At 41.4% G+C, this 12,057-nt stretch overlaps 1 protein-coding gene across 1 annotated transcript in view; it reads right to left on the bottom strand.

Annotated features, from left to right (window-relative positions):
* The window catches only part of LOC140291556 (NLR family CARD domain-containing protein 3-like), a 157,380-nt gene extending 147,688 nt beyond the window's left edge, over window positions 1–9,692 (bottom strand). The window contains exons 1-4 of the mRNA XM_072379424.1: window positions 9,543–9,692; window positions 7,371–7,481; window positions 7,176–7,286; window positions 6,274–6,387 (exon numbers count right to left, since the gene is read on the bottom strand). Coding sequence (XP_072235525.1) covers window positions 6,274–6,387; window positions 7,176–7,286; window positions 7,371–7,438 — 293 coding nt within the window. The 5' untranslated portion in view covers window positions 7,439–7,481; window positions 9,543–9,692. The remainder of the gene's footprint in view (window positions 1–6,273; window positions 6,388–7,175; window positions 7,287–7,370; window positions 7,482–9,542) is intronic.
* Between the last annotated feature and the right edge of the window lie 2,365 nt (window positions 9,693–12,057).

Here is a 12,057-nt window from a genome sequence, read left to right as displayed (position 1 = left end):
ACAGACTTTGTGTCTTCATAAATCTGAGTCAGAATCAAACTACACACGTGGATTAACCTGATCATTTTAGCCACAAATACATGCAGACACTCCCCTACTGAGTCCTTTTCAGATAAAATATGGTCTGCACCACAGTGAGAGCAGCAGTAAAGAAGAAGCTGATTTAACAAATGTGAAACTGAGACGCTCATCAGTGAAGCAGAGAAAATTTAATCTGTTTTATTTGCTGATCTTAGTTCTGAAATCACCAACAGAAGAAAAGCTGCTGGATGGAAAAAAGAAACAGAAGAATCAACTCTGTAAAGTGTGAGCAAAGGACCCTGCAGAGATAAAAAAAGAAATGGTGGGATCAGAAACGAGTCGACACATCAGGTGGCAGAAGGACAGCATCGGGGCGATGGGCTGAGGACCGGTGTTGTTCCAAAAAGTGATGGTCCACCAGAAACTGGTCTGATTCTGTGGGAGCGTGCTCTGAAACTGAAGCTGAATGTCACCAAATGTTGACCTGATGATGGAACTGAATAAAAGTCAGAGAATCATCAACTACTGTAACTGGTCCCTTTGAGGACGACATGAAACAAATGACATCACAATCTATGAGATGTTGAGACATTTCAGTCTGAACCAAACTGGTGGATCAGCTTCAACATTTCAAACTGCAGGAGATGTTAATAACATTCAAACATGCTGAAAAGTGTTCATGTTAAAGGAAGAATAAAAACATGCTGCATGCTGAACATGTGACTTCACACACAGAGGAAAATGGTTGAATCTTTAGTCTGCAAACAGGATCTGATTTATGTTCTTTATCTATTTTATGTGATTCATTAGATGTGTTTGAAATAACTTTAAAGATGATTTTCATCATTTTGCTCCAATAACAAAGAGTTTCAGATAAAATGAGAAGAAAATATTAACAACCTTCGGTGACAAACAAAGAGGAAACATGGCAGCAGTGAATGAAAAACCTGAATGAAAAGAAAACCTCTGAGAATAAAAACTTTAGATTATTGTGAATATTTCAACATTTCACTCTTCACTGTACTCTCACTGTTTCTCTTCACTCTGCACACCTCAGACTTCCACTACACCCCAGAGTCCTGTCATCTCCACAGATATTCTGCTGACTCTGCAGCTGTTGGCTGTATCAGTCAGCACAGTTACGTGCACATTTGAGTGGAGCTTTGCTCACAGCCTGACTGGACCATTTAACTGGAACACCATCCTTGTAACTGTTCACATGCAGAGGAGCAGAATCCAGTTACTGGCTGAAGTCTGTCTGACGCTGAAACTCTGTGGACTGAGTGAGAAACATCTCATAGTTGGAGATTTTCCCAACAGAGCACTTTGCTCTCAGACTGCAGGTTTACTTGTGGTTCCCAGAGTTTCTAAAAGTAGAATGGAAGGCAGAGCCTTCAGGTATCAGGCCCCTCTCTGTGGAACCAGCTGCCAGTTTGGCTTCAGGAAGCAGACACCCTCTCTACCTTTAAGATTAGGCTTAAAACTTTCCTTTCTGATAAAGCTTATAGTTAGGGATGGCTCAGGTGACCCTGAAACATCCCATAGTTATGCTGCTATAGGCCCAGACTACTGGGGGAGCTCCCATGATTCACCTCTCCTCCCTCTGCTCTCTTTATTCTCCATGTTCATATGACATCGTTGTCATTATCTTGTGTTTCTCTTCCTCAGCAGATATCTCTGGCCTGGTGTTATGGTGCTTGTTGTCCCCTCTTTCCTTTCCTCTCAACCCCCAGCTGGTCGAAGCAGATGAACACCCCTCCTGGTTCTGGTTCTGATGGAGGTTTCTTCCTGTTAAAAGGGAGTTTTTTCTCTCCACAATCTCCTCGTGCACGCTCAGGAAGGGAGATTGGATCAAAGAGAAGTTTCAGAGCAATAACCATACAGATATCATCACTTTGTTCCAGTGCAGTGTGTCCACATTTAAAGGAGGTTTGATGCTCACATTTAGAGGAAAAAACAACTCATATTTCTGTAAAGTAGTTTACTTTGGGTATGTGATGGATCTGTGTTTTAGGACAAATCTACGGGAATGGAAAGGAGTTCAAGTAAAAGAGCACTTTGGCATTTCTTAAAACTGTGTGTGTTATATTTCATTATCTTCATGATCAGAGTTATTTAAGCCTGATGATCAAAATGCAGAACAGATCAACCTGTTTCATTGATCAAGGTACCTGGAAGCTGTTTGTTCATCTATTTAATCCAGAATTATATCAGCTCTCAACTGAAAAGTTCATGAATCCTTACCTCAGTGTTTCCAGTCTGCAGTTTGGACTCTTCAGTCCAGCAGAAAGCTGCTTCACTCCTGAATCCTGCAGGTTGTTGTTACTCAGGCCCAGTTCTGTCAGATTGCAGGACTGGGAGCTGAGAGCTGAGGACAGAGCTGCACAGCTTCTCTCTGAGAGGTTACAGCCACTCAGTCTGAGGAGGAAATGAGATGGAAGGAAATAACTTGATCCATTAATCAATCAAACTACATTCATATTTGATTAGTGGAAGAATTATGTTTCCCTGTTTGTTTCTGTTTATTTGTCCATGGAAATAAAGTATAGAAATAAAATAAAATAAGCTAAACACAGTTTTTTAGAGTAAAACTATATCTACATGTGTCTAATTTGCATTGATTGTTAGAGTTAGTTAATCCAGATAACTATCTAATGAGATGGGAGCAAATAAACTGATTAATTAATGAATTCATTAATTAAAGAAATTAACTCTAAATTAGATCAATAACTGTCACCAAGTTCTTCCTCAGAGGAACTGCCGAGTTTCTATTTCCAACAAAGTATCATCTCACATCACTTGTAAGATGATATTTTGTTGTGAACTGACACTTTATAGATAAACTGAAGTTAATTTGAAAATGAGTTTAACGCTGATTCTGCTGTTTTTGTCCAGTTGATAAGCAAACTATGTAATTAAAAATAAATATGTCTATCTCTGTACTAACAGAGCTTTGTTGGAGGCTTTGACCACTGGCAGCAGCCTCAGAAGAGCCTCCTCTGAAGCAGAGTATTTCTTCAGGTCAAACACATCCAGATCTTTTCCTGATGACAGTAAGATGAAGACCAGAGCTGACCACTGAGCAGGAGACAGTTTATCTGTGGAGAGACTTCCTGAACTCAGGGACTGTTGGATCTCCTCCACTAGAGAACGATCATTCAGTTCATTCAGACAGTGGAACAGATTGATGCTTCTCTCTGCAGACAGATTCTCACTGATCTTTGCCTTGATGTAATGGACTGTTTTCTGATTGGTCTGTGAGCTACTTCTTGTCTGTGTCAGCAGGCCTCGTAGGAGACTCTGATTGGTCTGCAGTGAAAGACCCAGGAGGAAGCGGAGGAACAGGTCCAGGTGTCCATTTGGACTCTGTAAGGCCTTGTTCACAGCACTCTGATGGAGATGTTTTAGTTTTTCTTTTTTTAGTTTGTACCAGCAAGAGCTTATTTTGTCTTGTTGCAGCAAGTCAACTCCAGAGTTGATGAAGGTCAGATGGACATGAAGAGCAGCCAGAAACTCCTGAACACTCAGATGGATGAAGCAGAACACCTTCTCCTGGTACAGCTCTCTCTCCTCTTTAAAGATCTGTGTGAACACTCCTGAGTACACTGAGGCTGCTGAGATATCGATGCCACACTCTGTCAGGTCTGATTCATAGAAGATCAGGTTTCCTTTCTGCAGCTGCTCAAAAGCCAGTTTTCCCAGAGACTCAATCATCTTCCTGCTCTCTGGACTCCAGTGTGGATCTGTCTCAGCTCCTCCATCATACTTGACCTTCTTCACTTTGGCCTGAACCACCAGGAAGTGGATGTACATCTCAGTCAGGGTCTTGGGCAGCTCTCCTCCCTCTCTGGTTTTCAACACATCCTCCAGAACTGTAGCAGTGATCCAGCAGAAGACTGGGATATGGCACATGATGTGGAGGGTTCGTGATGTCTTGATGTGGGAGATGATCCTGCTGGCCTGCTCCTCATCTCTGAATCTCTTCCTGAAGTATTTCTCCTTCTGTGGGTCAGTGAACCCTCTGACCTCAGTCACCATGTCAACACAGTCAGGAGGGATCTGATTGGCTGCTGCAGGTCGTGTGGTTATCCAGAGGCGAGCAGAGGGAAGCAGTTTCCCCCTGATGAGGTTTGTCAGCAGCACATCCACTGAGGTGGACTCTGTAACATCAGTCAGGGGCTCCTTGTTGTGGAAGTCCAGAGGAAGTCGACACTCATCCAGACCGTCAAAGATGAACACAACCTGGAACTCTTCAAAGCTGCAGATTCCTGCTTCTTTGGTTTCAGTAAAGAAGTGATGAACAAGTTCCACCAAGCTGAACTTTTTCTCTTTCAGCACATTCAGCTCTCTGAAAGTGAATGGAAACGTGAACTGGATGTCCTGGTTGGCTTTGCCTTCAGCCCAGTCCAGAGTGAACTTCTGTGTTAAGACTGTTTTCCCAATGCCAGCCACTCCCTTTGTCATCACTGTTCTGATTGGTTCATCTCTTCCAGGTGGGAGTTTAAAGATGTCTCCTTGTCTGATGGTTGTTTCTGCTCTGTCTGCTTTCCTGGATGCTGTTTCAATCTGTCTGACCTCATGTTCATCATTGACCTCTCCAGTCCCTCCCTCTGTGATGTAGAGCTCTGTGTAGATCTGATTCAGAGGGGTTGGGTTTCCTGCTTTAGGAATCCCCTCAAACACACACTGGAACTTCTTCTTCAGAGCAGATTTAAGTTTACGTCCACAAATTGCAGCCAATAGTTCTAAATGAAGACAACAAATAACATCAGTAAATAAACATTTCAACCCTGTAAAGAATGAGTATTTGAACATGTGTTGTTCTGTGTGTTGAGACATCAGTAAATGTGTCATTTATCCAGCAGGTTAAATCTTTAGAGAAATCCTCTTACTGCTCTGCAGACGGTCAGCCAGCTCCTCCTGCTTCATTCTCCTCAGGAAGTTAACTGTGATCTTCACTAATGCCTCTCTGCTCCACCTCTGCTCTTCATCCTCATCCTCCCCCCTCTGACTCTCGAAGCATTCTGGGTAATCTGGACTCAGAACCTTCTGGATCTTCTTCAGCTCCTCCTTCACAAAAGTGACCATGTTGTCCTCCAGCAGCTGGAACAGAATACTATATGAATGAGCCAATCAGACTGAAATCATGGAGCCAAACATCAGATCCATGTTGGACACACTGACAATCCACTGGTCTACAAAGTGCAGCATGGAGATGACTGTGAACAGAATAGATGGAAAAGTAGTTGTTGTACATGTACAGACCATAAATATGGAGTCCAGCTGTGTTTGATGCTGCTGGGCAGACTGACCACTGGGAACCTCTGAGCTCTGCTGGTCCACTCTGTGGAGGAATCATGAAGAATGAGCTCACATTCTGTCTGTCCACACAGAGACAAACACAAGGTAAAGCTCCATGAAGTGATGTGTGGATGTGAACAGTGAATCAGAGGACTCCCTGTAGTGGAAAGCTTTACTAGTCCTGCTGATCCCACTGAGAATCAACGGCTCAGTCTGCAGCTGCTTGGAGCTTTCAGCTCACTTTGGTTGGGTCCCAACAGCTCTCAGCAACCCCTTCAGAAAGCTTTCCCTCCCTGCTGAAGTGCCCTGGAGCAAGGCAGCCAGAGCCAGTGTGTGCTTGGATCAGACTGGTTGTACTGGGCAGCTCCCAGTGTGAAGGCCTCAGACGATGACTGTACAACATCATCTGATGATTATTTCCCAAAGACAGGGGACAAACTTTCATTGCAGCTTCCAAAAGCTCTGTTTAGTTAACTGGAAGAAGCAGAGTTACTGTCGGTTTACCAAGTTTCATTTAACTTCTCAAAGCTTTAAGCAGCTAACCAGCACCCTGCTGACTGTTCCTCTTCTGATCCTGGAACACATCACACCTCCATCAGCTTGATGTGGTTCAGACGTACAGGTTTTTAATTCTAAATAAATATATCTGTCCTCCTCCATCCAGCAACACCTGCCACCTGAGTGGAAGTTCCTACCTACACTGTGTTAGAGCCAAAGCACAAAGTGACACCTGCTGGACCTGCTGGTGTCCTACAGACACTCAGAAACACCTCCTCCAACATCCATTCTTTCCTCTTTGACTGCTGTGTTTGTGGAAAACATCCAACACACACCGCTTCACATATGAACATAGAAATGGATGTGAAACAGAGCTGAGCTCACATTAAACACATGTTGGAATAAAAACTGTTCAAACTGACTCTGTAAAGACAATATTTACACTCAGCTCACCTCTTAAAGGATGGATGTTGGTCTGATTTGAATAAAATAGGACGATTCATTGACTCGTCGCTCTTCATGGACACACAGCTGGTTCCAGGTCCAGGTCTGAGTCTCTGATGGATCCTGAGAGAAAAACACTTGTTTTCTTCAAACTAAAGTATTCAGTGATAGTGTTTGAGTCTGCAGTGAGACGGCCTGTCAGAGAGTCAGTGTGGCTGCTGTGGAACAATGTTACAGCTCCCCCTTGTGGCAGTTCTGCCACTCTGCAGGCAGACGTCAGCAGGTGTGTGAAACTGGAAGCTGGATGTAATTTTACTGAGAGAAAACAGGAAGACTGAAGCTCTGAGCTTTCAGTATGGTTCCCTGACTCAGTCTTTACTGTTTGTGTGATCAGATTCATTCTGCTCTTTCAGAGACAAACTGCAGCTGCACCACACTGGAAAACACCAACTTTGAATATTTGATTTTTCTGGAATATAAAGTGTCAGATTAAAACAATTTGATCTTTTCATCAGATAACATGAGTAGGTTTATAAGGAGAGAATTAATAACAGATCAGTTACTGGGTTGATTTGGTAATTTTGTTCTTGTTTCTTCAGAAGGTCGTTTTAAACTGATGTCATTAAACACAACGTGTGAGAACGTAATATTTCTACATCAGCCGCCCTGTTCACTACATAATCAGCTCCTGTGAAAAAGCCACATCAGTGGACAGATATTCAGCAATATTCTCCCTTTGTTTTGATAAAGAGCTGCAGGACTGAACTAAAATATCACATTACACACATGATGCAGCTAATTAGTCTCATCAGAGACATCAAGAACTGATCCAAGTCTCAAGTAATTCAGCTGAAAACTGCTTATCATCTGAAACATGATGCAGCCTCCACTGAATACTGACAGATACTCACTGTTGGGCTGATGGAACATCATGTTGGAAATGAATAAACCAATCCTTTGACTGGTCGCTCTTAAAGGACACACAGCTGGGTTCTGGTTCAGGTTCAGGTTCAGGTTGGTTCCTGTGAATAAAGGTGGTTTGGTGATGTGAGTGCTGAGCTCTGACATGGAGCAGGGTCATGGACAGTTAGAGATGGTCATCTCACCTCTGAGCTTTGCTCTGGCTCTCATGTTCCCCACACAGAGTGGTTTTAGTGTCCTCACACTGATCCATGCTGCTGAATTCACATCAGCTCACACACACTTTCTACCTTCATCTGCAGAGGAAACACAAATCATTCTTCTGCACATCAACTCAAATCCTCCTCTCCATCATTTGGGCTGTAAAAAGATCAGCTGCTCCTCTGATTGGTTTTGATTCTCTGTTTCATATCAGTCTGAGTTGAATCCTTATTGTTACTAATTGTTTTTCTGGAGTCTCAGCAAAATAAAACAGATATTTTAAATTAATACATGCAATAAAAGGTAAAACTTAAAGAAGAAGCTTTTCAAAACTCCAGTTCCAGCAATTTCACTGTTCATACAGAGAAACTTGTATTAGAGACGCCAGTAAAAACAGTTTTTTTTTATTTTTAAGTCTGAAATATTTAGTTACAAAAGTGTAAAACAAAACTAGAAAATAATAGATACTAGAAAAATGTAATGTTTTTCATTTGAAAAATGAACAAATAAAAACAATAATGCATTGATTTTCAGATAATCTCCAGACAAATTACATGTTTTTTCAGCTCTAATTTAGTGACACCATAAAGCAGATTTAAAACATTCTGGATTTTAAATTTGTTTGTGGGATGAAGAGACATTTTTATTCAGTGAAGACAAGAAACTGAACAGTGAGAAACAAGGAAAAACTGGTCTGACATGTTCTGACTGTACAGGAACATGGAGGAGGGTTGTGATCAAGGTCATGAAACTTAAACCTGCCTGACTCCTGTTATACAGCAATAAAACCACACCTTCATCCAGGATGTTACTGTTTGTCTTTAAAGGAATCAAAGATAAACAGCAGTGAGTTTCTGTGTCTGACTTTAATGGATGAAACCACAGTTATTCCCACAAATTAAAACACAATGTGATTTATTTTGTGAATAAAACAATAAATAATATGTTTCTAATCAATAACAATGTAAATGATAATCATGCAGATTTATCTTCAAACTCAACAGTGATCAAACTGGATCTGAAATAAGAAGTGAACATGTTCCCCAAACATTACAGAGCAGAAACAAACAGGAAAGTTACTGAAGACAAAGTTCAGACTCACAGTTTGTTCAAACCAAGTGTTGAAGAAGACGACGCTCCACTCGACGTGTGAACACAACAGACTGAGACACAGGTGAGTTGCTTCCTGGAATGAGTCAGAGCTCCACCTGTGATGGAGGCAGCACAGGTAGGACCTTTCTCAACGAGAAAAGAAAAGGTTTAAAATATGTTGATTTACAGTCAGGTTCTGTCCATGGCTCAGGTTCAACAAACATGAGAAACAGTCCAAAGGTCACGATTGTCGCCTGTTGATGCAGGTTGAACACCATCACAGCAGCACACAGACACACTTCCTGTTCTCTGGAGTCATTTGATAATCTGTTCTCACAGATCACATATAATGGTCATGACTGCTTAATCCATGAGAACATTTCCTGACTGAGAGTTACAGTTCAGTCATTTCTTTCTCAGCTGATCGAAGTTCCGCTCTGCAGCACTCAGAGTTACAATCACTGCCAAAAGATGTTCAAACCCTTCTGAAATAAGATTCTGCCCCAAAAAACATCTAAACAAACACACAGGAAGTTGTGTCCTGTCTCTGGAGGATTTCAGATCAGAGCCTTTGGTTCCTGAAGTACAACAAACCTTCAGAGACTTTTTCTCTGGTTGCATTCATTCTGCAGATATGAACTCTAAGGTGCTGAACAGCCAGTTAGTGGCAGTAAAAATCAGAACAGAGTTCCTCAGAGGGATATTGGATCAGTAACCGCTGTGTTACTCTGTTGACCCATTCCTCTGTGCTGTTTCAGCTTTTAGAGCCTCACTTGCATTATTGAATATATTGCTGCTATTTTACTGATGTTTACTGTTTCTGTTTGTAATGGTGTTGGTGGGGATCGGTGATTGGTTCAGACCAACATCAGACAAGGTCCCAAGTATTCACTCAGGTGTTATTATGTTATTTATTCACACAGATGATCATACAGTGTAATAGAAGAAGAGTGTTCCTGCCTGCTGTTACTGTAACATTCCTGAAGGGGGCAGCAGAGGGCCACATGATCAGATAAAACCAGATCTACATGTTGTCAAATCATCTGTAATTCTGTTTTACAAACATGTTTGTAGTCCTGTTGCTGCTTCAGTTTAAGGCTGAGCTGATGGAAACACTTTATATTCTGTTGGCTGGTTTCATTCACAACAAACACAGCAGAAGCACACAGAAAGCAGACCAACAATCATTCCTTTAGATATTTTAACATACAGTCACATATGAAATAAATAAAACAGTAAAATAATTCATGATAATATGTGAGTGTCTCCTCAAATCTGCCTGAAGGTCAGAGTTTAGATCAGTGAGTCTGACAAACATTCAAAAACCAGAGGGTGGAGATTTATGGGATGTTGTTTCAATCAATATTCAAGAAAGTAATACTTAAAAAGATAAACACACCTTTGAAATAAATCCAATAAATAAAGAATAGAAATATATATATAGAACTGATAAAGAACAATAAAAATGATTTTATATTAGAATGAACAATCTTCAGTGGAAAACTTTATATTTTTTAAAGTCACATTGTTTTCTTCTTTGAAATCCTCATCAGGAATTAAAACATGGAGACAGAAACAGCTTTGAAATATTGATCTACATTCAGACATTCAGATCAATAAATATGTTTATTTAACTACAGCATTTCTTTATATTTATGTTTAGTATTTATTTCAGAGGTTTATTCATTTATCTTACTGACATTATTCTTAAAGTATTTCTTTCTCTATATTGACTGAAACTGCAGTCCACAGAGATCATTGATAAAGCCAGCAGGTGTTTAATGAACTGGACGTGATGAACAGTGTCCTCCTCCTACACACCACACCCTGTGTGAGCAGCCACAGCAACACATCTGAGCATGTGCAAACAGCTGCTGCTGCAGACAGATGAGGACAGAACCACTGGCTGCATACTGTCAGCTGTTTGTCTAAAAACTTCCTGCATTTGTCTCCAGCTGCTTCTGAACAAACCCGACGGCAGTAAACAGGTGGGATGAGTCTGTAACTCTGAGCTGAAGTCTGACGTTCACTCCTGTGGAGGCCGGGACGCTCCGTGTTCACACATTTAAAAACAAATATCCAGCGCACAACCTAACGTCTGAACACATCTCATCATGTTTTCACACTTTCTGCCTTCTTCATATTCTGACTGGGATTTATTTCCCCTCCCCTGCTTCCTCCTTTCTTAACTGCGTGCTGTAACAGAGCTGTTTCCCTGCAGGATCAATAAAGTTTCTGCAGTCATTCTGATCAGCTGTTTCCTGCTGAAGCAGCAACACTCTGACAGACAAAAGAAGCTGAAACATGAAAGAGACTCACAGCAGAGTTCTGGTTTCCCTCACAGATGGAGCAGTTGGGTGGTTGGAGCTGCAGAGCGCTGACAGACGGAGGATGAGCTGGAAACACTGACGGACTCACACCCGGCCCTCCTTTAAGATGACTCTTCTCTGTTCCACCTTACCTGTAAACCTGAAGGTTCAGTTCTCTGGAACGTTGAGTTTCCTGATGGAGGAAAGATAAAACAGCTGAAGTCACACACAGAAACAGACAGACAGAGAGGCTCAGTGATGTGTGAACATCTGTTCTGCAGCAGTCCTGTCAGAGCTTTGACTGTGGGTCACTTCAACAGGTGGAAGCTTTGAACAAACTCATCAGAGTCTGTGTGAGTCTGTGCGACTCCCACCTGAACAATGAGGCTTCCTGACATTGTTGCAGGTAAACTGCTGCTGTCAGCTGGAATGTTGTCAGATTTCTGTCATCACCTCATCTACCAGCAGAGGCTCACAGCTCAGTTTCATCTGATTCATGTTGACACGTCATGTGATCCATCATGAAGGAGCTGCTTGGCTTTAAGTAAAGGAAGTCAGCTGATCAGTGCTTATTGAAATTATTAATAAAGAGTTACGCCAAGATAAAAGAAAAACGTTCATGTCACTTCAACAATGATGAATTATTCAGAAGCTGCCCTGACAGCTTTTAAATCATATCTTTTAAATCTTTTTGTTTAACCCAGACAGCTTCTTATCCTTCATCAGTGTGTGCAGCCACACCTTCATCTCTCCTCTGTGAAAAGATGTCGTTTGGCTGCTCACACTGAGCATTCTTATCTTTTTTTTTTAAACTCTTGTTTCTAAATAATTTCCCCTCGGGGATTAATAAAGTATTTCTGATTCTGATAACATGCATGAATTGTGTCCAGGAGCGTCTTGTTGTTCCCAGCTACCTCTGGCCTCCACTTCAGATCCACTCATTTCTAATCCTTTATTCTGAACACACAGTGTGGACACATCATGGCTGGGACAGCAGCAGCAGCTACAAACACGTCCAAACGTTCTGTATTCAGCAGATGTGGAGAGGGCTCCTCAGGAATATAGCTGATTTATCACTTTTTAAAGAAAGTCGACCAAAACTTTGGACAAAAAAGACTCCACAAAAGACAAAGAAATGTTGTTGAAAAGTCAGTTTTCATTTTATCAAGGTCTCTCTGCTCTTTGTGTAACTTGAATATTCTACATTTTAAATGATTCTTTATAAAGTATTTTAGTCTTTAGTGCCGGTCACATGATCACATCATTTATA

This window comes from Leuresthes tenuis, unplaced genomic scaffold, assembly GCF_036924035.1.
Source record: "Leuresthes tenuis unplaced genomic scaffold, fLeuTen1.0.hap1 SCAF_1, whole genome shotgun sequence".
Lineage (NCBI taxonomy): Eukaryota > Metazoa > Chordata > Actinopteri > Atheriniformes > Atherinopsidae > Leuresthes > Leuresthes tenuis.
Note: the sequence above shows the minus strand (reverse complement) of the source record. Positions and strands in the feature narration are given on the sequence as shown.